Here is a 27,009-nt window from a genome sequence, read left to right on the forward strand (position 1 = left end):
AAACAACATTCATCTTTATTTTACCTTTGTTTTACCAACTTGTCCTATTGAGGTCAAACCTTTTTTTCTACCCTCAATTTACAGTACAGAATAGCTATGGTGAGTGGAGTACCGGTAGTTGTACGGCTATAGAGAATAAATTACCTGGAGCCTACCCGCGTTTCAGCACCAACAACAGCAACAAAAATCCATAATCACCTCAATTTCCTCTTTGCATTTGAGGAGCGGAGCTTCCATGATGTTGCGCAGCTTGAAAGTGTCCGTCTCCACCTCGAAGCTGTGTCCTGTCACCTCGGTGATTCTCTTCCAGTGACGCGTCATCATGGCCTTGTTGGTCATCAGTTCCAGTAGGGGGCAACACTCGTTGAACTCATCTATACTTTTCTTCAGGTCAAGGAATGCCTTCCACTCTTTCAGGGCACGGGGCAGCTTGCGACAACTGGAAATGAGAGGGTGAAATAACACGAACATCTAACTTCCTTTTGGAAATGTAAATCTTCAATGAGATTATTCATCAGTGAGTTCTGTGTAAATGTCTCTCATGGTCTGGGTTGTAGTTTGGTTTCCTTACCGCGTCTGGAAGTCAAGAAGTTCGTTATTGATCCTGTCTATGTGGATGTCGGCCCAGAGGATGTCATAGTAGCCGTTGACGGTGTCGATGACACTGTTGTAGAGTCCATAGAGCTTCTGGAGGAGGGTGAGCTGTCTCCTGATCTCCAGCAGCTGAGGGTGTTGGGTCACAGGCAGGCCAAACAGCTCCTCTCCACCAGTGTAGGTGATGTACTTACGGAACAGGTTGTCAAAGCGATTCTGACCAAACAAAATGAAAAGTACAGTAAAGTGCATGAATGGTCACATATATCATTTCCAAAACCATACAACACACAATAATACAATCATGCATGTTGTTGGCCATGTTAAATATGGTAGAAATAAGTAATACATAAAAAAAATAAGACATAGAACATATGAATGAAAACCTCTGTGAATGTATCAACTTAATGAAGTGCTGCAGAGAGGTGTATATACTGTAGATTCCTCTCTTGAAGATACACACTGTACTCACCTGAAACATGATGAGTCTGTCACTAGCGTCTTGGGGAGCCAGTCCGACAACCATGGGACCGTCCTGGGAATGAAACACAGCCTGCGTCAGCAATTAGCTAGCAGTCTTATTTAGAGCGTGCCAAGTTAACTGTAATATAAATAGAAATGTCTAAGACCTAGACAGCCTTGGTGTTAGGTGTAGCTGTGAGTAAGACCTAGACAGCCTTGGTGTTAGGTGTAGCTGTGAGTAAGACCTAGACAGCCTTGGAGTTAGGTGTAGCTGTGAGTAAGACCTAGATAGCCTTGGTGTTAGGTGTAGCTGTGAGTAAGACCTAGATAGCCTTGGTGTTAGGTGTAGCTGTGAGTAAGACCTAGACAGCCTTGGTGTTAGGTGTAGCTGTGAGTAAGACCTAGATAGCCTTGGTGTTAGGTGTAGCTGTGAGTAAGACCTAGACAGCCTTGGTGTTAGGTGTAGCTGTGAATAAGACCTAGAACGAGCTGTGAGACGTGTCTGAACCTTGTCATAGTCCTGATAGAAGTGTCCACAGTCCTCCACAAACGTCTGCACGTTATCTATGAGCTCTCCTCTGAAGTTGGGCTGCAGGGACACCAGCTCATTCTGGACCTCTGTGCTGTGGGCTAGCAGCTTCTCCCAGGTGTAGCGCAGCGTGTCCACCTTCTCTGCCTCCTCCTTCGCCACTACCAGGCCGTACTTATGGAGCATGGCATAGGACTCCTAGGAAAGGGAAAGGGGAATGCACAGCACTGAACAGACACATAATACAACACAAATCTCCAGTGTCTTCTCACAACCAAATACAGACTGCAAGGACTTAATCAAACTATGGGCAAATCCTAACTTCCACCTAAGTCGAATTATCACCCATTGATACCAATGCCCATAGACTAAGTAGAAATTTGACTTAGGTGGGAAGTAAGATTTGCCTCCTACTGAATGAAAGTGGACATTGCAAACGTCTCAGTGAAATATTCATACAGTATCTCTCTGCAGTAGTGTAAAGTACTTAAGTAAAAATACTTTAAAGTACTACTTAAGTCGTTTTTTGGGATCTCTACTTTACTATTTATATTTTTGACAACTTGGACTTTTACTTCACTACATTCCTAAAGAAAATATTGTACTTTTTACTTCATACATTTTCCCTGACAACCAAAAGTACTCGATACATTTTGAATGCTTAACAGGACAGGAAAATTGTCAAATTCAAGCACTTATCAAGAGAACACATGGTCATCCCTACTCCCTCTGGCCTGGAAGACTCACTAAACACAAAATAATCGTTTGTAAATAATGTCTGAGTGTTGGAGTGTGCCCCTGGCTATCCATACATTTTAAGAACAAGAAAATTGTGCTGTCTGCTTTGCTTAATATGTTTATTATTTATACTTTTCCTTTTGATACAGTGCCTTGCGAAAGTATTCGGCCCCCTTGAACTTTGCGACCTTTTGCCACATTTCAGGCTTTAAACATAAAGATATAAAGAATCAACAACAAGTGGGACACAATCATGAAGTGGAACGACATTTATTGGATATTTCAAACTTTTTTAACAAATCAAAAACTGAAAAATTGGGCGTGCAAAATTATTCAGCCCCCTTAAGTTAATACTTTGTAGCGCCACCTTTTGCTGCGATTACAGCTGTAAGTCGCTTGGGGTATGTCTCTATCAGTTTTGCACATCGAGAGACTGACATTTTTTCCCATTCCTCCTTGCAAAACAGCTCGAGCTCAGTGAGGTTGGATGGAGAGCATTTGTGAACAGCAGTTTTCAGTTCTTTCCACAGATTCTCGATTGGATTCAGGTCTGGACTTTGACTTGGCCATTCTAACACCTGGATATGTTTATTTTTGAACCATTCCATTGTAGATTTTGCTTTATGTTTTGGATCATTGTCTTGTTGGAAGACAAATCTCCGTCCCAGTCTCAGGTCTTTTGCAGACTCCATCAGGTTTTCTTCCAGAATGGTCCTGTATTTGGCTCCATCCATCTTCCCATCAATTTGAACCATCTTCCCTGTCCCTGCTGAAGAAAAGCAGGCCCAAACCATGATGCTGCCACCACCATGTTTGACAGTGGGGATGGTGTGTTCCGCTGTGTTGCTTTTACGCCAAACATAACGTTTTGCATTGTTGCCAAAAAGTTCAATTTTGGTTTCATCTGACCAGAGCACCTTCTTCCACATGTTTGGTGTGTCTCCCAGGTGGCTTGTGGCAAACTTTAAACAACACTTTTTATGGATATCTTTAAGAAATGGCTTTCTTCTTGCCACTCTTCCATAAAGGCCAGATTTGTGCAATATACGACTGATTGTTGTCCTATGGACAGAGTCTCCCACCTCAGCTGTAGATCTCTGCAGTTCATCCAGAGTGATCATGGGCCTCTTGGCTGCATCTCTGATCAGTCTTCTCCTTGTATGAGCTGAAAGTTTAGAGGGACGGCCAGGTCTTGGTAGATTTGCAGTGGTCTGATACTCCTTCCATTTCAATGTTATCGCTTGCACAGTGCTCCTTGGGATGTTTAAAGCTTGGTAAATCTTTTTGTATCCAAATCCGGCTTTAAACTTCTTCACAACAGTATCTCGGACCTGCCTGGTGTGTTCCTTGTTCTTCATGATGCTCTCTGCGCTTTTAACGGACCTCTGAGACTATCACAGTGCAGGTGCATTTATACGGAGACTTGATTACACACAGGTGGATTGTATTTATCATCATTAGTCATTTAGGTCAACATTGGATCATTCAGATATCCTCACTGAACTTCTGGAGAGAGTTTGCTGCACTGAAAGTAAAGGGGCTGAATAATTTTGCACGCCCAATTTTTCAGTTTTTGATTTGTTAAAAAAGTTTGAAATATCCAATAAATGTCGTTCCACTTCATGATTGTGTCCCACTTGTTGTTGATTCTTCAAAAAAAATACAGTTTTATATCTTTATGTTTGAAGCCTGAAATGTGGCAAAAGGTCGCAAAGTTCAAGGGGGCCGAATACTTTCGCAAGGCACTGTACATAAGCATATTTAAAACCAAATACTTTTAGACTTTTACTCGGGTACTATTTTACTGGCTTACTTTCACCTTTACTTTAGTTACTTTCTATTAAGGTAGCTATACTTTTACTCAAATATGACAATTGTGTACTTTTTCCAACACTGTCTCTTTGAAAGAAGTGTGCATTTGTGTTCCCTACCTCTATGGGTCCCACTTGGAAGTCAATGGAGATCTGCTGCTCTCTGATCTCCTTCAGCGATGCCATGGCGATGCGGATGTCGTCCAAGTCTTTGATTGGTCGGTTCAATTTCTTTGCCGCCTCATCCACTAACGTGAAGATGTTCTCCATATCTGTCCGGTACTTCCTGTTACAGTGCAGGCCGTAGTCCACCATCCAGCTCTTAGTCTCCACAGTCAGGGCCATCTTCAGGTCAGCTGTTCAACAACAAATCAGATATTAGTCTGATAATAACCAGATATTCATGCAGTTGTAATATTCTTGTTAGAACCAAGTATTGAGCTTATTTGTTATAATTAATTGGTATTATATTGAAAAGGTGATCGAATTGCTCCCGAATTGTAATGTTGTTAACGCATTTCTTTTGAAGAAATATTTATTTAATGTATAAGTGAATAGGTTGGTTTACTTTTAAGTTTAAGTTTTGACCAATAAGGTCTCTTTTTTAGCTGTGTCCAATGGGAGAGTTGACCTGGTTAACGGAAGGCCTGGGAAAAAAAGAGAGGGAGAGAGACGTTGAGAAAAGGATGGACATTACATTATGACCGTTGGTGAAAAATTATAAAAGATGATAAAAATAGAGCAAAATCCATACCTACCGAGTTTTGAAGGGAAATACCGATTTTATTTTACAAGAGAGTTGTTATAATTTTGTTAAGAAAGACTTAGTGTAGACTGAAGCTACATTCTCATCATGGAGGTATTTGCCAGCCTTGAGGTTAGCCTAGCATCGTGCAACACCGAGAGAGAATTGCTTGGGAAAGATGAAAGAGTTCATGGGATATCGGTTACGGCTAAAGAGTACTGTCTGCATTAATAGCTGTGCTTGTTGTGGATCTTGTGAGGAAACCTGAAAGGAACTGGCATACTTCACTGAGGTAATATCTACGAGTCGTGAGTAACCACAACGGTGGTGTGCTTCGGGACAACGCGCGCCAAGGGGTTCAGCAAGATAGAAATAATTTGGACATGGGTTGTGCACGACTCATTGGAGTTTATTATTTTTTATTTATTTTGATGTGGTGCTTTGAAAATGTAATAATACACATTTTGAACCTTATGTATGTTGCCTTGGTGGAGTCATTTACTGTTGCAATTTAATTTAATGTGTGGGAAAGCATATCCTTATACAATAACAAAAATCTGTATAGAGGGCCAGAGCTCCCACAGTGATGTACTCTACCTGTATAGAGGGCCAGAGCTCCTACAGGGATGTACTCTACCTGTATAGAAGGCCAGAGCTCCCACAGTGATGTACTCTACCTGTATAGAGGGCCAGAGCTCCCACAGTGATGTACTCTACCTGTATAGAGGGCCAGAGCTCCCACAGTGATGTACTCTACCTGTATAGAGGGCCAGAGCTCCCACAGTGATGTACTCTACCTGTATAGAGGGCCAGAGCTCCCACAGTGATGTACTCTACCTGTATAGAGGGCCAGAGCTCCTACAGGGATGTACTCTACCTGTATAGAGGGCCAGAGCTCCCACAGTGATGTATTTTATCTGTATAGGGGGCCAGAGCTCCTACAGGGATGTACTCTACCTGTATAGAGGGCCAGAGCTCCCACAGTGATATATTCTATCTGTATAGAGGGCCAGAGTTCCTACAGTGATGTACTCTACCTGTATGGAGGGCCAGAGCTCCCACAGTGATGTACTCTACCTGTATAGAGGGCCAGAGCTCCTACAGGGATGTACTCTATCTGTATAGAGGGCCAGAGCTCCCACAGTGATGTATTCTATCTGTATAGAGGGCCAGAGCTCCCACAGTGATGTACTCTACCTGTATAGAGGGCCAGAGCTCCCACAGTGATGTACTCTACCTGTATAGAGGGCCAGAGCTCCTACAGGGATGTACTCTACCTGTATAGAGGGCCAGAGCTACCACAGTGATGTACTCTACCTGTATGAAGGGCCAGAGCTCCTACAGGGATGTACTCTACCTGTATAGAGGGCCAGAGCTCCTACAGTGATGTACTCTACCTGTATAGAGGGCCAGAGCTCCTACAGGGATGTACTCTACCTGTATAGAGGGCCAGAGCTCCCACAGTGATGTATTTTATCTGTATAGGGGGCCAGAGCTCCTACAGGGATGTACTCTACCTGTATAGAGGGCCAGAGCTCCCACAGTGATATATTCTATCTGTATAGAGGGCCAGAGTTCCTACAGTGATGTACTCTACCTGTATGGAGGGCCAGAGCTCCCACAGTGATGTACTCTACCTGTATAGAGGGCCAGAGCTCCTACAGGGATGTACTCTATCTGTATAGAGGGCCAGAGCTCCCACAGTGATGTATTCTATCTGTATAGAGGGCCAGAGCTCCCACAGTGATGTACTCTACCTGTATAGAGGGCCAGAGCTCCTACAGGGATGTACTCTACCTGTATAGAGGGCCAGAGCTCCCACAGTGATGTACTCTACCTGTATAGGGGGTCAGAGCTCCTACAGGGATGTACTCTACCTGTATAGAGGGCCAGAGCTCCCACAGTGATGTACTCAGGCTCAGCATTGATCTCCAGCTCCAGGTCTTTGTAGTAGAGGATCTGAGACTCAAACTCAGACAGCAGAGGGCTGCCTTGGATGAACTTTTGTATGGTGTCCTCTCGCTCCTTCCTCCAGATGTGGTGGTAACGACTGAAGCGGTCCAAAGCATTCATCACTTCCTGGCCAACAACAACACAACAGCCAGGTTTTAAATGCACTTTCAATAAAGTTTGAATTTAATTGATTTGATTTGATTTAGGTCTCATTTTCACAACATCTTAGGGGATAGGTATCAAACACAAAATAGTTAGAATTTGACACACTAAGGTCAGAACGTTAGGAAAACAGGAGAAACAGACTTTTTATTTTTGTTTTGTGTGTAGACCTGTATGTACCTTCTTGGTAGAGTTGATGGAGGTGCTGAGCACAGACACCAGCTTGATGATCTCCTTGTTCTCAGACACACTCTTGTAGTAGTTCCTGGCCTGGTAGGGTATGGCCTGGGTCACAGAGGCGGAGATGTCTGAGGTACTGCCGTCAGCCAGACTCCTGTAGGTGGTCTCTCCGTCCTCTGACTCACTGTCACTCTTGTCCTGTCTCAGAGCAGCCATGCGTCTCTCACTCATCTTCCTCTGTTTTGGCATGAACGGAATAATTCATCTTTGTTTTAAGACTAACTAAAACCATAATCTCATGATTGTGCAGATGTCACAGACATATTAAAGTCAAACATTTGATGTGAATGTGTTTTATATATATTTCCACACAATGAGGTTGGAATACTATGAAAATTATGATATTGCCTTTTAGTGTACGAGCTGTTTGAAAAAACTGCCTGACATTTTCAGCCTGTTTTGGTGGGATTGGGTTTTGACCTGGCAATAACAGCTAGTTTTCAGTTCTCCCCTCACCACTCCAAGACAGTCCTAGCAAATTCTTGCATGAGAAATTGCTCTTTGCTATGAAGGATTTTTTTGGGGACAATTTTAATTGAAAACAATCACAGTAAGGTACTTAATTGTTACTCAGAAATGATTTGATATTGAAATAAAAACTGCTGCATTGTAGCTTTAAGCCAAAGCAAGCCCACCTTGGAGATCCTCTCCTTGCTCCACTGGCCGACTCCTTTACTGACACTGACCACACACTCCACAGCCCGGTTCAGAGCCTGCTGGACCTCATCTAGGGCTGGGACCATGGCGATATTGGGGATGGACAGGGTCACACTGGTCCTGAAGATAGGCTGCTGACCACTGCCCTTTAGACGGCTGGGGGAATCACTCTCTGCTGTGGGGAGATGGGCAGCATTGAAGTAGGGAGAAATGGAATGGGAAACCCTGCCCTTCTAGACAGCCCCACCTTACTCCAACATCTAAAGGGTGGAGCTCAAAGGGAGGCATTTTGTTACAACTTTGTGACAACTGATGATGTACATTTGGCTTTATAAATACAGTACATTGGATTAATGGAACTTACCCAGGAAATGCAGTAGTGAGGAGGCGTGGAGGCGTTTGCGGAGGGTCTCCAGGGTGTTGCGTGTGAGCCTCAGCAGGGCGTCCACGTTACGGTGGTTGAAGTGGGACAGAAGCTCTTGAGCCTCCTCCTCCATCACCTCCAGCAGGTCTCTCTTCTTCCTCTTCACCAGGGGAGACGGGGGGCCTGTGGTGCTCGCTGCCGTGGTGTTACGAGACAGCAGGTTGATGCGACCCTCTGACTTACCCTCCTCCTCCCCTGGGAAGAGGCATAAACAGACATGAATACACCTGCATGTACACCACCACGCACGCAGGCATGGACACAGGCACGCACACTTTCTCATTTTCAGTCTGTAACAGTCAGTCTTTGTGCACCTGAACAATCGTTTTGCTATTGTACCCTTTCCCTTGTATTTTGCTGACCCTGTTATCACTCTCTGTTTGAGTTTTTCTGCATCATGATTATCACAGTTAAAACTGTAGTTTACAGTACCTTCACTCTCCACTTGGTCCATATCAGTCCTGCTCTCCTCTAGCAGTTCCTCGTCCCCCTCCTTGTTCAGTTCAAACTCCAGCAGCATGTTGATGAGCTCATTGGTTGCCTCCTCCACCAGGGAACTCTTGGCATGGAGACTCTGAGCTCCCTTTATACACAGCTCCTACCATGACATAACAGAAGAAAGTACATTAGCCTATATCAGGGGTAGACAACCCTGTTCCTGGAGTGCTGCAGGTACTGCACCATTTTGTTCCAACTAGCCACTACACCTGACCAACTGAACTCAGCCGTTTCCAGCTACAGTAGTCATTTACAACATTAACAATGTTTACACTGTATTTCTGATCAATTTGAGGTTATTTTAATGGATGAAAAATGTGCCTTTCTTTCAAAAACAAGGACATTTCTAAGTGACCCCAAACTTTTGAACAGTAGTGTATGTGTTTAACACATAATACAGAGGGAATCTTTGTTTACCCTGGTGGTCTGAACGAACTCTTCACAGCTGAAAGGTTCCTCCAGGGGCAGAACCCACAGTGTGGCTCCACTCATCTCTTGCAGCACAGCGTCTATCCTGAACTCCACCAGGTCATTCACTCTGTCCATCAGCAGCTCCAGGTCCACTGGACACACAGGTCAGAGGTCATACATAGCACCACGGTGTCACCAGGGGTCACAAGGAAACAGCAGTTACAATCAGCTTTGCTCACTGGGACAGCAGATATAACTTTTTCCAATGGGATATTTGACATGAGTTGATCAGGCACAATTAACTGCGATCAAATGACGTCAAAGTTTAGGTGTGCTTACTGTTCTGGTTATTGTGGTGAGATTGTTCTGCCTTTTTATAGTATGGTGCTATGACAGAGCACAGTACAGTGCTGACAAGGTTAGATTGGACATGGTTACATACTGAGAGCACTGTTGATGCGGCTGAGGTATTTCTCAATGTTCAGTGAGGTCCAGTTGAGGGAGGTCAGGCCTGGCAGAATGGCTTCGTCCACCTTAGCAACATGAGGCATCACCAGTTGCCCAAAGGCACTCTGTATCTTAGCCCGGACCCTGGCGTTCTCCGTCAGAACCAGCTGTGGATGGGCGTCAGAAATAGAGAAATTAGTAATAACACTTTACATCATTCCTGGCATTATAATGTCTTCTAATCTTCGCATTAAGATTCTACTGACTAAATCCCACCTCATAGGACTTTGTACTCAATTCAAAATGAATTGAAATGACAGCCCTTGTATTACTGTTGAGTGTACATAAACCTTTTTAAAGACAGGATACAGTATCATGCTCAATATGCTTCAGTTGATCAAAAGGCATCATGGAAAAACTAGTGTACCTGCAGCTTGTTGTAGTTCTTCTTGAGGGCATCTTGTTTCTGCTGTAAGATGGCGGCAAAGGGAGGAATATCCAGCCTCATCCTGGTCATGCAGTCTGTCTCCCTAATCTGAGTCAGGATCTGGGGGTCAAAGTTGACAAACAGGTCCCCCGTATCGGGACATTTGACCAGTAAAGAGGCCTGGAGGCCCAGTCTGACCTCCTCGATCTGGGGAATGAGAACGTGTGTGTGTGTGTGAGAGAGAGAGAGAGAGAGAGAGAGAGAGAGAGAGAGAAATGGAGAGAGACAGCGAGAGAGAGCAAGAGAGTGTATGAGTGATATGAGTCTACAGTATGTCTGTGGGAAATCAACAAGTCAATCAAAAGTAATATCAGTCTTGCCAACTATGACAGCACAAACATATCTGGGACCAGGCTACAGATAAGGTACAGATCAGCATTAATAACAGTAACAGTTAACGCTGCTATGCTACGGAGTATAAGTCCAGCCAGTACTCCAGAGACCCTATCAAGAGTCTCAGAGTAGGAATGCTGATTAAGAATCAGTTTTGCCTTTAAGATCACAATAAATAAGACAACCAGGAGGGGCCCTGTCTCACCTGCTTCATCCATCCACTGTGGTAGAGCATCTCAAACTCTAGCAGCACCCTGGCCACCCTGTTGTAGTTCCTGATGATGCGTTTGGCCTCGGGCGTAGCCAGCACCCCAGGGGATTCCTGAAACAGATCCATGGGTTCCTGGATCCTCCGGTACAGCTGGCGGGCCCACAGGATCTTACCGGCTACCGGTGGCAGGTCCCGGCCAATGGGAGGATCCATCTTCTGCTTGGTGTAGTTACGGGACACCATCTCTATGTCTCTCCCATAGTTCTGAAGGATCCGCTGGTACTTCTCATCGATGCCCAGGTCTGGAATGCCCAGTCTTGGTGATGTAAGGGGAGATTATGATATCAAATGGAGAATTAATGAAAGGGCTGTTAAAAGGACTGAAATGAATTAAAGGTTAGTTTGACATAGAGGTAGACTGAAACAACACTACCTTTCAAATGTTTTGAGTACATTCAAAGCCCTCTCTGTGTTTTGAATCGTATCGAAAGTGTTATCCATGAAGGTCTTCAGCTGATTCTGAAAGCAAATGAACATACAAACAATTGTGCAAGTAAATGATGAGATTATTTAGATATGTTGTGTTATGATTTACTGGTAAGTTTGTTATTAAGTGTAAACTTACATGCAAGTCAGTGGTATTTTTACAAAACTCATCATAGTCCTGATCGAAGTCTGTTCTTCTCTGATCAAGGAAACTGTAGTGCTTTTTCTTCATGCTCAATACAATGCTCTGAAAATAAAAGGCAGACAGGTTATTTTTCCATTCTTTCCAAAGCTCTTGAGGCTTTTGATCATTTCTTGTGTCTGTATTCATTCCAACCAAAGCCAAAAGACTGTCAACAATGTTTCCGTTGAATGTTGTGAGACTGTTGGGTTTAATTTCATTTTAATCAGAGTAGTAGGCCACATAATATAGAATGTAGAATGATGATGACATGCAGCTTCTGGCTGGACACCATCCCTATTTAAAGATCCTCCATCTACAATGGCAGGGATGAAAGGCAGTGTATAAAATAGCAGTAATTTCTCCAATGAGCAGCTTACCATAAAATATGTATATTCTGGCTCCTGTGAACAAACTGTCAACTTCAACAAAAGGCCATCAGGACTTAGTAATAGAGTGTCACCCCCTTTGAAGAGGGGGATGACCGTGGCAGCTTTCCAATCTTTAGGGATCTCAGACGATACGAAAGCAAGGTTAGTAATAAGGGTTGCAACAATTGCGGCGGATCATTTTATAAAGAGAGGGTCCAGATTGTCGAGCCCGGCTTATTTGTAGGGGTCCAGATTTTGCAGCTCTTTTAGAAAGAGAGACAGTTAGGAGTTTAGTATGGCTATATGCTTGGTAGAGTTGATGATAATGATGATGAGGCATGCACTGTTGGACAGAAACAAGGACAAAAAAACTTGTGGTAAAGTTACCTCCCATTTCCCCTGCATTTCTGCAGTCTGTCCAGCGGAAGTAATAGAAAGAGCAGATATAACATTACTACAGTTGCAAGGAAAAACATCTAAAAAGGTAACATTTAAAACGCTAACGTCTGAAAAGGTAACATTTAAAACGCAAACGTCTGAAAAGATAACGTCTAAAAACCTAACGTCTAAAAAAGTAAAGTTAAAAAGGTAACATTAAACGGTAACGTTTAAAAAGGTAACGTTTAAAAAGGTAACGTATAGAAATGCAATGTGTTAAGTCATGCCTAAAAGGGTAACATCTAAAAAGGTAACATTTAAAACGGTAACGTCTAAAAAGGTAACGTTTAAAAGGGTAACATCTAAAAAGGTAACGTCAAAAAGGTCATGCCTAAAAAGGTAAGGTCTACAAACTATTCTAATCTCCGAACAATATACCTGAAAAGTGGTTGCCATAGTTTCCAGGCCTTCTATCTTGGAGTCCTGTAGGGCTGAGTAAGTAGTGATGGTGCTGAACATGTTCAGGATCTTGTAGAGGCGTCGTTGGAACGTCTCAAACTTCCCAAAGATGTACATCTCACTGAAATCAAACTGCCTCTCGGAGGGACTCTGCTCCAGCTTCTCCTTGGTCTTGTGGAAGCACTTCTGGTACTCCTATAATGAGATAGATGGGATCCAGATGAAAAGTCATTGGAGGAGCATGGAAAGGAAGTTACACTGTAAAATAGTTAATTTGTGAGAAGTGCGTAAAGGATGTGATGGTATTACACTAGATATAATATATTATTTTATACATTAAAGATCTTAAGGGCCTGTACTTTCAAAAAGCACATTTCTTTGTTCCTTGATTTAGCATAGTATTTTAAATGATCTGGTTATAGTGTGTTGAAAGCAGTACCTGGTTTAGGTGGATAGCAGCTTTCAGTTTCTCAGCTACAACACCCTGAGGCTGGTCCCATATGGACGCAGAACCGTTGTTGGTGATGTAAGCCTTACATGCTGTAATCATCTGGTTGGTAACCTAAGACATGGAGATACCGAAGAAAAAAGGATACATTTCACGTGCCACTCTATTAAGTAATCTCAATGGGATGACTGGTTAACAGGCTTGGGACGGAGGTAGACAGCACTTCAGCTAACATGAGACCAGGTGGTGCGGCCAAATGCACCAAGAACATCAAAGAAGAATTGACAAGATTGATATCAATACACTCCTAATGATTAAATGTAATACATTTGGAAGCTTTTAATTGTGAGCGAAATTTACAGTCACCTCTTCTTCTTGGTGGTTAAATATACTATCTTGGCAATAATGACCTTGACAAACAGGGAGGTGATCTTCTCTGAGGTGTTGTAGTAGCGGGATATACTGTGGATCATCCGGATGGCATTGATCAGGCCTGGAATGGCCTCCACCATCGACACCTGCGTTCATTTAGCAATCAATACAATCATACAATGATGAATTTTCAAATCCATTAAGATCGATATACATAGAGGACCGGTTTCACAGATTAAGCTTAGTCCTGGACTAAAAGGTTTTAAATTGAGGGTTCTTCTTAGTCCAGGATTAAGCATAATCTGTTTGGCCCGGGAAACTGGGAAACTATGTAAGTCTGTAGTTAGTAAATCTTAGAAGAAAATTAGTTGTTATATTGAAAACTATTCAATATTAGTCTCTCACAGGGTCGCTGTTGTAGAGCGGGTCACAGAACTTCTCCAGAGTGTAGAGGTACTTCACATTGTCCTTGGCCTCGTTGGCTGAGTCAGTGATCCTGGTGTCCAGCTCTCGCCAGGACTGGTGGGACAGATACAGTCATCAAACATGCACTGTACCTATTCTGCTACAGTAATACAGGAAACACCAACTGAATTCAGATATGAGAGCCATGTTCAGTAAGCGTAGAGGAGTACTTTACTTAATTTGTTTATGTGACTGGCTCCCACGAACGAGTCTCATGTAGCAAAAATCGAAATTGAGATTTTAACATTTTATTAGCAGGCCTTTAACATCTACTCTTGTGTTACGGAGGACAGGGTGTAACAGCTTGCTCACCTTGATGAGTTTTGACTTGGCCATCATGAGAACGCCCAGGACAGATTTGACATCGGGGCTCTTCAGCTGGTCCAGGAGGTAGTTGAAGCGGGACATGCGTTTCTTCCAGTGGTCCAGCTCGGCCCGCGGCCCCAGGTCATCTGCCTCCTTCCTCAGCTGGTCACTCTCAGCCAGCACCTGGATACAACACAATCACTGCTGATTGGGGAATGCAATATCTATACACTGTGTTAGATGTGGTGGATCTTGATGTAATTTCCCCTGAGAGGATAAATAAAGTTGTATTGTATTGACTATATTAAACACACACCTCCACCCACAATAAAACAGGTCCACAGAGGGGATAAGTGTGCATGATGCTATTGAGGTTCAATCTATTTTACCTGTTCAATCTGTTTGATCCACACTTTCATACAGGCCTCTATCTTCTCTGTTGCCTCTGCGCTGTTAGCCACAGCAATGAAGTCAGACGGGCCTTTCAGTGTCTTCAGATCAAATTCGTCACATTCTTTTAGATTCACCTAAATTAAATGATTAATGATATCAATTGTATATCCGTATATTAGTAATTGCAAAATTACATTTGTTTTGATAAGCATGTGAGTGTGTGTGTGTGTGTGTGTGTGTGTATTTGATTATTTGTTATTTAAATACTTATTTTCTGTGTATTTGAGTATTTTCAACTAATGTGGCCCAAATCAACCACATCTATTGGAATTATTTTTAAGTATTTTCAAATAATTTTCTTTAAATAGCATACTTTTTGAAAGTATTTTCAAATACTTATTTCAAATATTATTTTCAAATACCTGGGTTAAATACATGGGAGTGTATTTGAGTCAGTGTATTTGAGTTTTCCAAATACATTCCAATATTCAACTACTTGTCTTTTCAAATAAAACACGTCTGAATAATTACAGTGGCAAGAAAAAGTATGTGAACTCATTGGAATTACCTGTATTTCTGCATAAATTGGTCATCAATTCATCTAAGTCACAACAATAGACAAACATAGTGTGCTTAAACTAATAACACACATATGATCGTATTTTCTTGTTTATATTGAATACATCATTTAAACATTCAAAGTGTAGGTTGGAAAAAGTATGAAAACCCCTAGTCTAATGACTTCTCCAAAAGCTAATTGGAGTCAGGAGTCAGCTAACCTGGAGTCCAATCAATGAGATGACGTTGGGGATGTTGGTTAGAGCTGCCTTGTCCTATAAAAAAAACACTCACAACATTTGAGTTTGCTATTCACAAGAAGCATTGCCTGATGTGAACTATGCCTCGAACAAAAGAGATCTCAGAAGACCTAAGATTAAGAATTGTTGACTTGCACAAAGCTGGAAAGGGTTACAAAAGTATTTCTAAAAGCCTTGATGTGCATCAGTCCACGGTAAGATAAACTGTCTATAAATGGAGAAAGTTCAGCACTGTTGCTACTCTCCCTAGGAGTAGCCGTCCTGCAAAGATGACTGCAAGAGCACAACGCAGAATGTTAAATGAGGTTAAAAAGAATCCTAGAGTGTCAGCTAAAGACTTACAGAAATCTCTGGACCATGCTAACATCTCTGTTGACGAGCGAATGATATGTGAAACACTAAACAAGAATGGTGTTCATGGGAGAACACAGCGGAAGAAGCCCCTGCTGTCCAAAAAACCCATTGCTGCACATCTGAAGTTTGCAAAAGTGCACCTGGATGTTCCACAGTGCTACTGGCAAAATATTCTGTGGACAGATTAAACTAAAGTTGAGTTGTTTGGAAGGAACACACAACATGATGTGTGGAGAAAAAAAGACAGCACACCAACATCAAAACCTCATCCTAACTGTAAAGTATGGTGGAGGCAGCATCATGTCTTGGGGCTGCTTTGCTGCCTCAGGGCCTGGACAGCTTGCTATCATCAACGGGAAAATGAATTCCCAAGTTTATCAGGACATTTTGCAGGAGAATGTTATGCTGTTGTCACGCTCTGGTCTTAGTATTTTGTGTTTTCTTTATTATTTTGATCAGGCAAGGGTGTAACATGGGTTATTTTATGTGGTGTGTTTTGTCTAGGGGTTTGTTGTAGGTTATGGGATAGTGGTTAGTGGGGTTGTCTAGAATAGTCTATGGCTGCCTGGAGTGGTTCTCAATCAGAGGCAGGTGTTTATCGTTGTCTCTGATTGGGAACCATATTTAGGCAGCCATATTCTTTGAGTGTTTCGTGGGTGATTGTTCCTGTCTCTGTGTTTGTTTGCACCAGATAAGGCTGTTTAGGTTTTCACGTTACGTTTATTGTTTTTGTATTGTTCGTGTTTATCTTTGATTAAAGATGTATCGAAATAACCACGCTGCATTTTGGTCCGATCCCTGCTACACTTCCTCTTCAGAGGAAGAGGAAGAAGAAAACCGTAACAGAATCACCCACCACAACAGGACCAAGCGGCGTGGTGACAGGCAGCGGCAGCAGGAGCAACGAAGTCTGGATTATGCGACTTGGGAGGAAATAGACAGGTGGGCGGTCGACCCAGGGAGAGTGCCGGAGCCCGCCTGGGATTCGCTGGAGCAATGCGAGGAGGGTTATAGGAGAATGGAGTTGGAGAGACGAACACGGCGGCGCGGATGGAAGCCCGAGAGTCAGCCCCAAAAATGTATTGGGGGAGGCACAGGGAGAGTGTGACAGAGTCAGGAGTCAGACCTGAGCCAACTCCCCCTGTTTCCGTAAGGAGCCAAGGAGGAGACCAGAACCAGAGCCGGTGTTGGAGGTGAGCGAAGCAGAGACTATGAAGGAGTTAATGGGGAAATTGGAGGAGAGAGTTATGAGGGAGTTGTTGTGTTGGTGCATGAGGCACGGAATTCGCCCGACGGAGCGTGTCGGGGATTTGATGGCACCTGGGTCAGCTCTCCATACCCGTCCTGAGGTGCGTGCTAGTTGGCTGGTGAAGATGGTGCCAGCCTCACGCACCAGGCCTCCTGTGCACCTCCCTAGCCTTGCACGTCCTGTGCCAGCTCAGCACTACAGTGCGCCTAGCAGTGTTAACCATGGTGGGCGTGGTACTGGTCAGGCACCGTGTTATGCGGTGGAACGCACGGTGTCCCCAGTACGCGTGCTTAGCCCGGTACGCTACATCTCAGCTCCTCACATCTGCCGGGCTAGGGTGAAGATCCAGCCAGAGCGGTTGGTGCCAGCCCTACTGTCAAGATCTCCAGTACGCCTTCACGGTCTGGTCCATCCAGTGCCACCTCCACACACCAGCCCTCCGGTGGCAGCTCCCTGCACCAGGCTTCCTGTGCGTGTCCTCGGCCCAGTACCACCAGTGCCAGCATCACGCATCAGGCCTACAGTGCGCCTCGCCTGTCCAGCGCTGCCGGAGCCTTCCTCCTCTCCAGCGCTGCCAGAGCCTTCCTCCTCTACAGCGCTGCCGGAGTCTCCCGCCTGTTCAGCGCTGCAAGGAGCTGCCAGTCTGCAAGGAGCTGCCAGTCTGCAAGGAGCTGCCAGAGCTGCCAGTCTGCAAGGAGCTGCCATAGCTGCCAGTCTGCAAGGAGCTGCCAGTCTGCAAGGAGCCGCCAGAGCTGCCAGTCGGCATGGAGCTGCCAGTCTGCATGGAGCAGCCAGAGCCGCCAGTCTGCATGGAGCAGCCAGAGCCGCCAGTCAGCCTGGAGTGGTTCTCAATCAGAGGCAGGTGTTTATCGAACCATATTTAGGCAGCCATATTCTTTGAGTGTGTCGTGGGTGATTGTTCCTGTCTCTGTGTTTGTTTGCACCAGATAAGGCTGTTTAGGTTTTCACGTTACGTTTATTGTTTTTGTATTGTTCGTGTTTATCTTTGATTAAAGATGTATCGAAATAACCACGCTGCATTTTGGTCCGATCCCTGCTACACTTCCTCTTCAGAGGAAGAGGAAGAAGAAAACCGTAACAGCTGTCTGTCCGCCAATTGAAGTTCAACAGAAGTTGGGTTATGCAACAGGACAACAACCCAAAACAGAGAAATAAATCAACAACAGAATGGCTTCAACAGAAGAAAATACGCCTTCCAGAGTGGCCCAGTCAGAGTCCTGACCTCAACCCGATTGAGATGCTGTGGCATGACCTCAAGAGAGAAGTTCACACCAGACATCCCAAAAATATTGCTGAACTGAAACAGTTTTGTAAAGAGGAATGGTCCAAAATTCCTCCTGACCGTTGTGCAGGTTTGATCCGCAACTACAGAAAACTTTTGGTTGAGGTTATTGCTGCCAAAGGGGTTCACATACTTTTCCCATCCTGCACTGTGAATGTTTACATGGTGTGTTCAATAATGACATGATTGTTTGTGTGTTATTAGTTTAAGCAGACTGTGATTGTCTATTGTTGTGACCTAGATGAAGATCAGATCAAATTTTATGACCAATTTATGCAGAAATCCAGGTATTTCCAAAGGGTTCCCCTACTTTTTCTTGCCACTGTACTTTGAAATGCATGTGAAAGTAATTTAGATATTTGAAATAGTATTTGAAGCCAGGTCTGTTGAGCGTTCACGTCACCTACCTTCTCCTGCAGGCTTTCCTGTGCCCCGGCCAGCACAGACACAAAGCTGTCCAGTGAGCTGATGAATTCCTGTTTAACTGACTGGGCCTGTGGACTGGCCAGCTCTCCCCAGCCATGGTCCATCTTCTTCAGGCTGGGTATGAAGATCTCAGACAGCAGCTGCTCCACACTTTTAAGCAGGCCTACCTCTGTGGTGTCCAGCATGTTGAAATTCACCTCCTACCAGGGCCAGAGAATTTTAGATTGACATGACCACACAGTAGGCCAGGGGATGACACCATTTTAGAAGCAAAGATTGGGCTGACGTGTCATACTGTTACTAATATTGTGTGCTTTAAGCCTTAAACTCTTTGAGCAGTTTTCCTGAAGGCAAGGTTAAATAGTGTTATGAATGATAAGAACATTGTTATACAAACATTGTTTAAGCCTTTAGACATATAAATCTTGATCAAACGTATAATGCCGACTATGTGTTGGATCAGGGTTCTCCAACCCAGTTCCTGGAGAGCTACCCTCCTGTAGGTTTTTAATCCAATCCCAGTGTAACTAATCTGATTCAGTTTATCAATCAGTTAATTATTAGAATCAGGTGTGCTAGATTAGGGTTGGGGTGAAAACCCTACAGGACGTAGCTCTCCAGGAACAGGGTTAGAGAGCCTTGTGTTGGATAGTAAGGTGAAGACTCACCCTGTGGACATTCTCAGAGGTGATAGCCTTGGAGGGATTGGCTCTTGTGAAGAACACACAGACACCAGTCAGAGCCACATCTTTGCCCTCAGTGACAAACACCTTGTACTTCTTACTCCGGTTTGGGGCCAAGGCAGCTGCTGCTGATGCTGCTGCTAGGGAGCCAAAAAAAGCAGTTACCCACTATATCATCTTTACGACCGGAAGAAGGGTAAGATACATTACTCAAGCCTTGCAAGTTTCAGCCTCTTTGTCTTTGAGCTGTAACTCTACTATTAACTGTGTTATTACTCTGCTATTATTATATTCCCCTATTATTTCCCTTCATGGCCAATCATCTCACCTGCTTCAGCTGGCTCCACATCCTGATAGTAGAACATGATATGAGGAAGTCCCTCAGCCACAAAGAACTGCTCCATGCGCTCAATCTATGGGAGACAGGTTCATCACAATCACCGTTTCCACAATGAATTGACCTTTACTTGATTAAATCGCTTTTTCACAAGTTATTACCATACATACAGGTGTGCAGAAACAAATGTTGCATCCGCAAGCAGTGGCCAGCTACTCAACAGTCTGTCACAAGGGACCACAGTGTAGGGGATTGATGTAGGTGGAACAGTGAAGTGTTATGCTCTACCTGAGTTCCCTCCAGAATGGCATCCTCCACGTCAGCCTTCTCCAGGCCCAGGCAAGAAGCCACGATGCTGAGGACGTAGTCATGTCTGCCATCCAGCTGAGCTCTCTTAGCCTCACGCTCCTCTTTCAGCTTTTGCTGCAAACAAAGAGACAGAGAGAGGTATCATCAAGTCAACCCCAGTACAGATTCAAACTGGATGGATTGCTTCGACAAGAGGCGGAACCAAATTCTGATTAATATTTCAGCCCAGAAACAATTAAAGAAATTAAAATGATAATGACTGGATACAACGGAGTCATTCACACATACTTTGAATGCAACAATCTCACTGTTAGATATGAGAAATGATTGAGGCTCCCTTTTGCTCCTTCTAGACTTTGAGTCAGCCATTGTTCAAAAAGTTCACAGAATGACAATCACTTTCCCATGTCAGCCAAGACAGCAGAATTCAGGATACTTGAAGAAATATCAGAAAAAAATGCAATATCTTCAATATATACTGCAGCTTTGTTATTAACAGTAAAAATGCATTAATGAAATGTAAAAAAACAGCAAAATCCTACACAAAGAAGTGAAAATGAAAGTGATAGCCTATTCCTTCATGGAAATCTCTTGAACCATGATCTCTGATAAAACATTTTCCCTATACTCTAGACTATTTAGCTATGCCTCTTTCTCTGTCTTCTGTCTTCTGTCTTTACCACTCCTACCCACTAGCTATCCACGGGTTATATACAGTGAAACAGACTGTTTCTGGCTAGCCTATAACACTACCCTGGACAGCCCAGTGGCTGGGGGCCTCATGTTAAAGAAGTCAGAACAGAGACAGTAAAATCTACTACAATGAGTTGCTTGGTGGTGCTGCTAGGTAACGGCAGAAAAAAGGCAAGCCAATAAATTAAGCCGACTTGGTGTTGTATTTTATGGGCCGGATACAGATGCTTTCAAACTCTGGTTTTATTTTCCCCATTGACAGTCTGGAATGTAGCCTGTGTTCTTTGCATTACTTGCAAGGGTTAGTCTATTTTGGGATCTAGGCCCTTTGGGTTCAGCACATTGCAACTTAATAACAAAACATTTTATAGCTACTGGCCAGACCATTTACCGGCAGACCAGAAATACTAAGCACACTTAAGCTGTTCCTGCGTTTATTTGTATCTACACTGGCATGTTACTATTTGGCAAACACTATACATTTTCCCCTAACATGCTGACCAGACCGGACACATCGCATGCGTGTGCGTTGTAAAATAAATGTTTTTTAATCATTGCACCCACACTGCTCGAGGGCATCAGCGAGCGTCTGCGTGGCCAGGCCCTAAAATATAAATTGGTTCTATTTGTGATGCTCAACGCGCTGAAAGTCCGACCTCTCCCATCTTCTCATTGGTTTTTAGAAGCATATACCCACGTGGGTGATTGAAAGATGAACTTAGGTCCACACTCCAGTCAGTTGCGGTAATGCACCTAAAGTTGGTAGCCAACCACCATATAAAGTCCAAAATAAGAAGAATAAGCCTGATGGAATAAGGAGAGATGACTAGAAACAAATTCAGTTTATCTGTGGATTAATTGTCAGAGTAGAGGATCTTGTGCATTTCAGGTAAAATAACAACCCAATGTTTATATCCCAGGACAAATTAGCTAGCAACAGAAAGCTGGCTAGTTAAATTGCCATAAATGTTTAATGCTTTTCGACCTGTCCCCAAATTAATATAATTGGGTTCGCGCCCAGGCTCTGTCGTAACCGGCCACAATTGGCCTAGCGTCGTCCGGGCTAGGGAGGGGTTGGCCGGTAGGGGTTGTCTCATCGCGCACCAGCGACTCCTGTGGCGGGCCGGGTGCAGTGCGCGCTAATCAAGGTGGCCAGGTGCACTGTGTTTCCTCCGACACATTGGTGCAGCTGGCTTCCGGGTTGGATGCGCGCTGTGTTAAGAAGCAGTGCGGCTGCTTGGTTGGGTTGTGTATCAGAGGACGCATGACTTTCAACCTTTGTCTCTCCCGAGCCCGTACGGGAGTTGTATCAATGAGACCAGATAGTAGATACTAAAAACAATTGGATACCACGAAATTGGGGAGAAAACGGGGTAAAATTCAAAAAAAAAAAATATATATATAACCTGCGTGTCCTGATCAAGTCTGGTGTGGGGGGACAAAATCAACGTGGGGGCGATGGCACACGTGGACGCACGCATGTGTGTAAGAATGTATTTGATGCCATGGATAACTCACAGTAAATGTGACTCAGACTTGGCCTTAACGTCTTTAAAGTGCAACAGACCAGTGAGCCGGCTTGGCATCAATAACTCAGCAGTCTGAGTTATTCATGAGTTATTCATACCAAGCCTGGTCTGTTGCACTTTAAAGACGTTAAGGCCAAGTCTGAGTCACATTTACTGTGGCTTAATTGATAACTCCAATGGATAAGCCCAATTAAAAGGTATATCCACATGAGTTCCATCCAGGTATCTGGTGGGAGTAGGAAGAAGATAGCAGAAGACGATGGCTAAAGATTTACAGCAGGCCTTGAGGTCATGCAGCAGATCAGAGGCAGCAGCCATCAGTCAACAAGCCTGGACACGAAAGACCAAACACAGCTATTGACCTATTGGACAAAGCCAAGCCCCAGACTGCATCCTAAATGGAACCCTACTCCTTACATAGTGCACTGCTTGGTCTCTGATCAAAAGTAGTGCACGATGTAGGGAAAAGGGTTCCATTAGACACGCAGCATGTGCATCACAGGCCAGCCAGTACACTACTGATTCACCACACTGCCAGAACAGAACCACTGGAGGAAATACATGCTTATATAAGCTAGCCAAGACAGGGGTTGCTGGGCGACACACACATCACACCTGCTCCCTGGGCTGGCAGTGATTCCAGTCCAAGGCTTTCATGATGAGCAAACAGCCACCTCAAGCTTCATCCTACAGACACACACCACAGCACACCAAGCACCAAGCGTACACAATGGCAACCTCAACTGTCTGCAAGCTTTCAGCTCAGATAAGAACTGAATGGCTAGAATGAAACTATCCTGACAAAACAAATCACGAAATACTTCAGGAGAAAAAGACTGATAACTGTGACATGGGCGTTTGGACGTTGTGAGTCTTCTAATCCACCCGACGTTTGCAATGAACTCCATTGCAAACAATGTCTCTATCATAGAGTGTATCAAAAAAATACTGACTGAAATTGCTTGTTTCTACTGAATTTATCACAATTCTACAGAACAAGACCGAGAGCCAATCTTGACCAATGACTGATTTCAGTTTAGTTGTACTCTGGAGCCTATACATTTATCAAACAGTCAGCAACATGCACACCATATTAGCCCCAATCGGTGATCAAATAGATGACCATTAACCATTATTAACCATTATTTGGCAAGGACCCACTAGGTGCTTGTTGTCTCCGGTAGATCTACTCCATCTTCTCCTATCATCATACAAGTCCTACAGTGACAATCTCTTACCTTGATCACTCTTGAGACACTCTGTTTCCAGAGCTGTTTTCTAAATGCTCTAGACATGACACTTAGCTCCTCATATCAAAGCCAGCTCCCAAACGACCATCTACAATCTATGTAGCTACAGATAGAAATCAGTGAGTGCTGTAGAGAAGATAAGAGTGACTGTGATCACTCAGGAGAATAACTGGCATGCCTTTGTTTGCTCCCTACCTTGCTTAAACTGAGCTAACTGTCAGTGAAGTTAAAATCTCCTATAAACTATTCAAACAACTTAAAGACGCTGGCAAGTTGCCAAGCTCCGGCACATGACACACAGCCACAGGTGATGGGTATCACAGTAGAAGGCCACAGTATATTGTACACCAAGCCTTCATGATGCCATTGTGCAGGTGACAAAACAGATGAAAAGGAACCTTCATAATCCCCTATTACTGTGTCAGGTATTGTGTCCAACCTTGACCTCTCTAAACCACAGAGAACCCATGCGGTGAGGCCAAGTATAAGCCTCTATGTCAGGGATCACCAACTAGATTCAGCCGCGGGATGATTTGTTCTTGAGTGGATGGTCATCGAGCCGGAACATAATTACAAATAGACTGCAAACTGGCAGCAAGACACCAAACATATAATTATATATATATTTTATATGACTAAAACCTTGCTTACATTTGTATACGATCACATTACTATTATGCGTGGGAATACTCTTGAACATGTTTTACCACTTGGAACTGATTTGCTGGTGTTCTTAATCTTTTATGTCCCAAAAAAGTAGCATATTATAATAATTTTTGCTCAGAAAACTTGGGGTCCAAATTAAATCACCCACGGGCCAAAATCGGCCCTCTCAGTTGGGGAACCCTGCTCTATGCGTTACCTACCCGAATACATAATGTGGCATTGATCTGAAGATGCGAGCAGTCTCATATACCAAATGATCCAAACTGCGTTGATATTACTGTAATGACCAAAACATTGTGGACAGTGTATTTTAATACTAGCCTATATTTGTGATAAGTAGCACAGCCTTGATGCAGATCTACAATAGAAAACAAATTGATCAAACAACAAGAGTTAATGGAAATGCTCCTTAGTTCCACTGAATACAAGTTAATGTACTGACTTTCTTCTCCAATGCACATCTGCCTAATTTTCATTCTCTCAACGTTGTGTTTATGTTATTACAGTAGCTAATTTTGTTGTGTAAGTTGATCAAAAAGCAATAACCTAAATACAAATGTATACGGTTTTACATTGAATTATGATACTTGTGACATGTTTTTCAATGAACTAACCAGTTATTTACATAAAATCTAAAGAAAGGCAAACAAGAAATAGAGCCTTTTGCAGCCAATTTAAATCTGACAAAAGTAGTAAGACAGTGATATTCACAATGTTTTGATACATTTGAAAAATATTTTTAAAAGTATGTTTTTCCCTACAGAATTTACTCAAGTTAAAGTACAGTACACATTCCTAAAAGAAAACCACCCAAGTACTGTAACGTGTTACTTGTAGTGTGTTACTACCCACCTCTGTATTTTCATGAATCCCCAGTACTGTAAAATCCATACCTCTGATTGATCATTTATAGATGGGCAACATAGCCTACAGGCTGAACCTCTATCTACACAATGGTCTGGTAAACAGTCCAGGAGACTGTTATGGTATTAAGATAAATACAATTGTTGGTTTCTTAAAACATTCATGATGAAATGCATAATTTGGTCACAGATAGGGACCTGGGTGTAGCCTAAGTAACGTCATGTAACAGAACTGTGTAGGTCAGCTTACCTTGTTTTGATAGTCAGGTTTAAAGTGAAGCATCGCCACTCTCAACAAAGCAACCTATTTAAGGAATCTACCCTCTTAATTGACATTAATTACTATTCATGAGAACACAGACAAGAATTCCAGTGCATGCACTGCAGAACAAGCACTGCCAGCGATCAGCAACTTATTTTCCAGCCCAAAGGTTACTATCTGAAATTATAATATTGTTTTCTCCTCAGACAGAGGCTTGCTAACTAGATAGTGTAGTATTGGGTGACCCCCTGTAGGCTAGGTAATTATCAAAAGCACTGTGATCACCTTACCAACTTCGACAATGGGGCTTGGGGCCGAATGGGTCATTGTTATACAGTAGAGTAGAGGCTACAGTTACAGACAGTTAGAGTTACAGACATGTCTCCCCTGGACAGGTATAAAAGAGCCCTGTGGTCCAATTACTTGAGGAAAGGATTGACCAACAGAGAATGGATGGTGTTAAAGACCAATACACAATAGTAGGCTGTTGTGAAAATCATTGTTAGGCTAGGCCTAGTTCAATCCAACCAAGGAACACAATGACTTCTCAATAAAAGTCATTCACCCGTGTGCATGTTGTATGCATGTTGTACTGAAACTAGAAAGGAATAACACTCATGTAAAGTGGTGAAAAGTAGGGTGAGATGAAAGTGCCAGCAGCTGAAGATTAATATGACAGAGCCAATCCTTCAAAAATTAGGGGACCAACGAGTCTGGAGAAATGTTGAGTGACAAAACAATCCACCCAAACATCAAATTCAAAAGGGCAACCAGCATTTGGCTACTGCCTGTCCAAAGAGAACAACATACACCAAGAAACAAACACACCAGCCTATTGAATTGAATTTATTTTGGGTAACAGACACATACAACAAAATGTACAATTTGTACCCAGAGGATATCACTTGAAAGTATTAATTAAAATGCTTGTTTCCAAAGTGGTCCTCAATATTAAATTCCATCAGATTACACAATATTGGCCGAGGACGCTCACAGACGAAGCTGCCCCTCATATGGGGTGAGAGAGCGTTTGATACTTGGAAAATTATCGTGCAGCTTTGCATTTAAAAGCAGTTAGATAATGAATATTTCACTAAGGCATGACTGATTTCTAAAGTGAGACATCTCATTTGGAGAAACTGGGTAATTGGAGTCCCCACTGAATTATGTATGATCTGGTGAGAGCTCAGAGGGATCTAAGAGAAGGCCCCCATAACATCACCATAACAAGCACAACATGTCCCCATAACATCACTATAACATCACAAAATGTCCCCATAACTTCACCATAATATCCACAAAATGTCCCCATAACATTTAAAAAATATATTTAAATGTAACCTTTATTTAACTAGGCAAGTTAGTTAAGAACAAATTCTTATTTACAATGGCGGCCTACCCTGGCCAAACCCTGACAACACGGGGACAATTGTGCGCCACCCTATGGGACTCCCAATCACATCTGGATGTGATATAGCCTGGATTTGAACCAGGGACTGTAGTGACACCTCTTGCACTGAGATGCAGTGCCTTAGACAGCTGCACCACTCAGGAGTATCACCATAATTGCCCCATAACATCAGCATAATTTCCATATAACATCATCATAATGTCCCTAGAACATCCCCAAATGTTCCATAACATCACCACAATGTCCCTACAATGTCACCTTAACCTCCACCTAATTTTCCACCTAATTTTCCTAT

The 27,009-nt window shown here is 43.3% G+C and overlaps 1 protein-coding gene across 1 annotated transcript in view; it reads right to left on the reverse strand.

Annotated features, from left to right (window-relative positions):
• Positions 1-27,009, reverse strand: part of dnah5 (dynein, axonemal, heavy chain 5) — a 66,788-nt gene that overhangs the window by 38,438 nt on the left and 1,341 nt on the right. Inside the window, exons 2-27 of the mRNA XM_036971419.1 lie at positions 20,020-20,154; positions 19,723-19,807; positions 19,380-19,534; positions 18,693-18,911; positions 14,558-14,695; positions 14,175-14,351; positions 13,803-13,916; positions 13,436-13,543; positions 13,017-13,139; positions 12,557-12,772; positions 11,328-11,435; positions 11,136-11,221; positions 10,697-11,018; positions 10,099-10,305; positions 9,667-9,838; positions 9,231-9,376; positions 8,748-8,913; positions 8,256-8,510; positions 7,870-8,066; positions 7,175-7,411; positions 6,757-6,958; positions 4,255-4,490; positions 1,565-1,783; positions 1,067-1,129; positions 572-810; positions 199-439 (exon numbers count right to left, since the gene is read on the reverse strand). Of these exons, the coding sequence (XP_036827314.1) occupies positions 199-439; positions 572-810; positions 1,067-1,129; positions 1,565-1,783; positions 4,255-4,490; positions 6,757-6,958; positions 7,175-7,411; positions 7,870-8,066; positions 8,256-8,510; positions 8,748-8,913; positions 9,231-9,376; positions 9,667-9,838; positions 10,099-10,305; positions 10,697-11,018; positions 11,136-11,221; positions 11,328-11,435; positions 12,557-12,772; positions 13,017-13,139; positions 13,436-13,543; positions 13,803-13,916; positions 14,175-14,351; positions 14,558-14,695; positions 18,693-18,911; positions 19,380-19,534; positions 19,723-19,807; positions 20,020-20,154 (4,566 nt within the window). The remainder of the gene's footprint in view (positions 1-198; positions 440-571; positions 811-1,066; positions 1,130-1,564; positions 1,784-4,254; positions 4,491-6,756; positions 6,959-7,174; positions 7,412-7,869; positions 8,067-8,255; positions 8,511-8,747; positions 8,914-9,230; positions 9,377-9,666; positions 9,839-10,098; positions 10,306-10,696; positions 11,019-11,135; positions 11,222-11,327; positions 11,436-12,556; positions 12,773-13,016; positions 13,140-13,435; positions 13,544-13,802; positions 13,917-14,174; positions 14,352-14,557; positions 14,696-18,692; positions 18,912-19,379; positions 19,535-19,722; positions 19,808-20,019; positions 20,155-27,009) is intronic.

The sequence above is a fragment of the Oncorhynchus mykiss genome, chromosome 3, assembly GCF_013265735.2.
Source record: "Oncorhynchus mykiss isolate Arlee chromosome 3, USDA_OmykA_1.1, whole genome shotgun sequence".
NCBI classification, from domain to species: domain Eukaryota; kingdom Metazoa; phylum Chordata; class Actinopteri; order Salmoniformes; family Salmonidae; genus Oncorhynchus; species Oncorhynchus mykiss.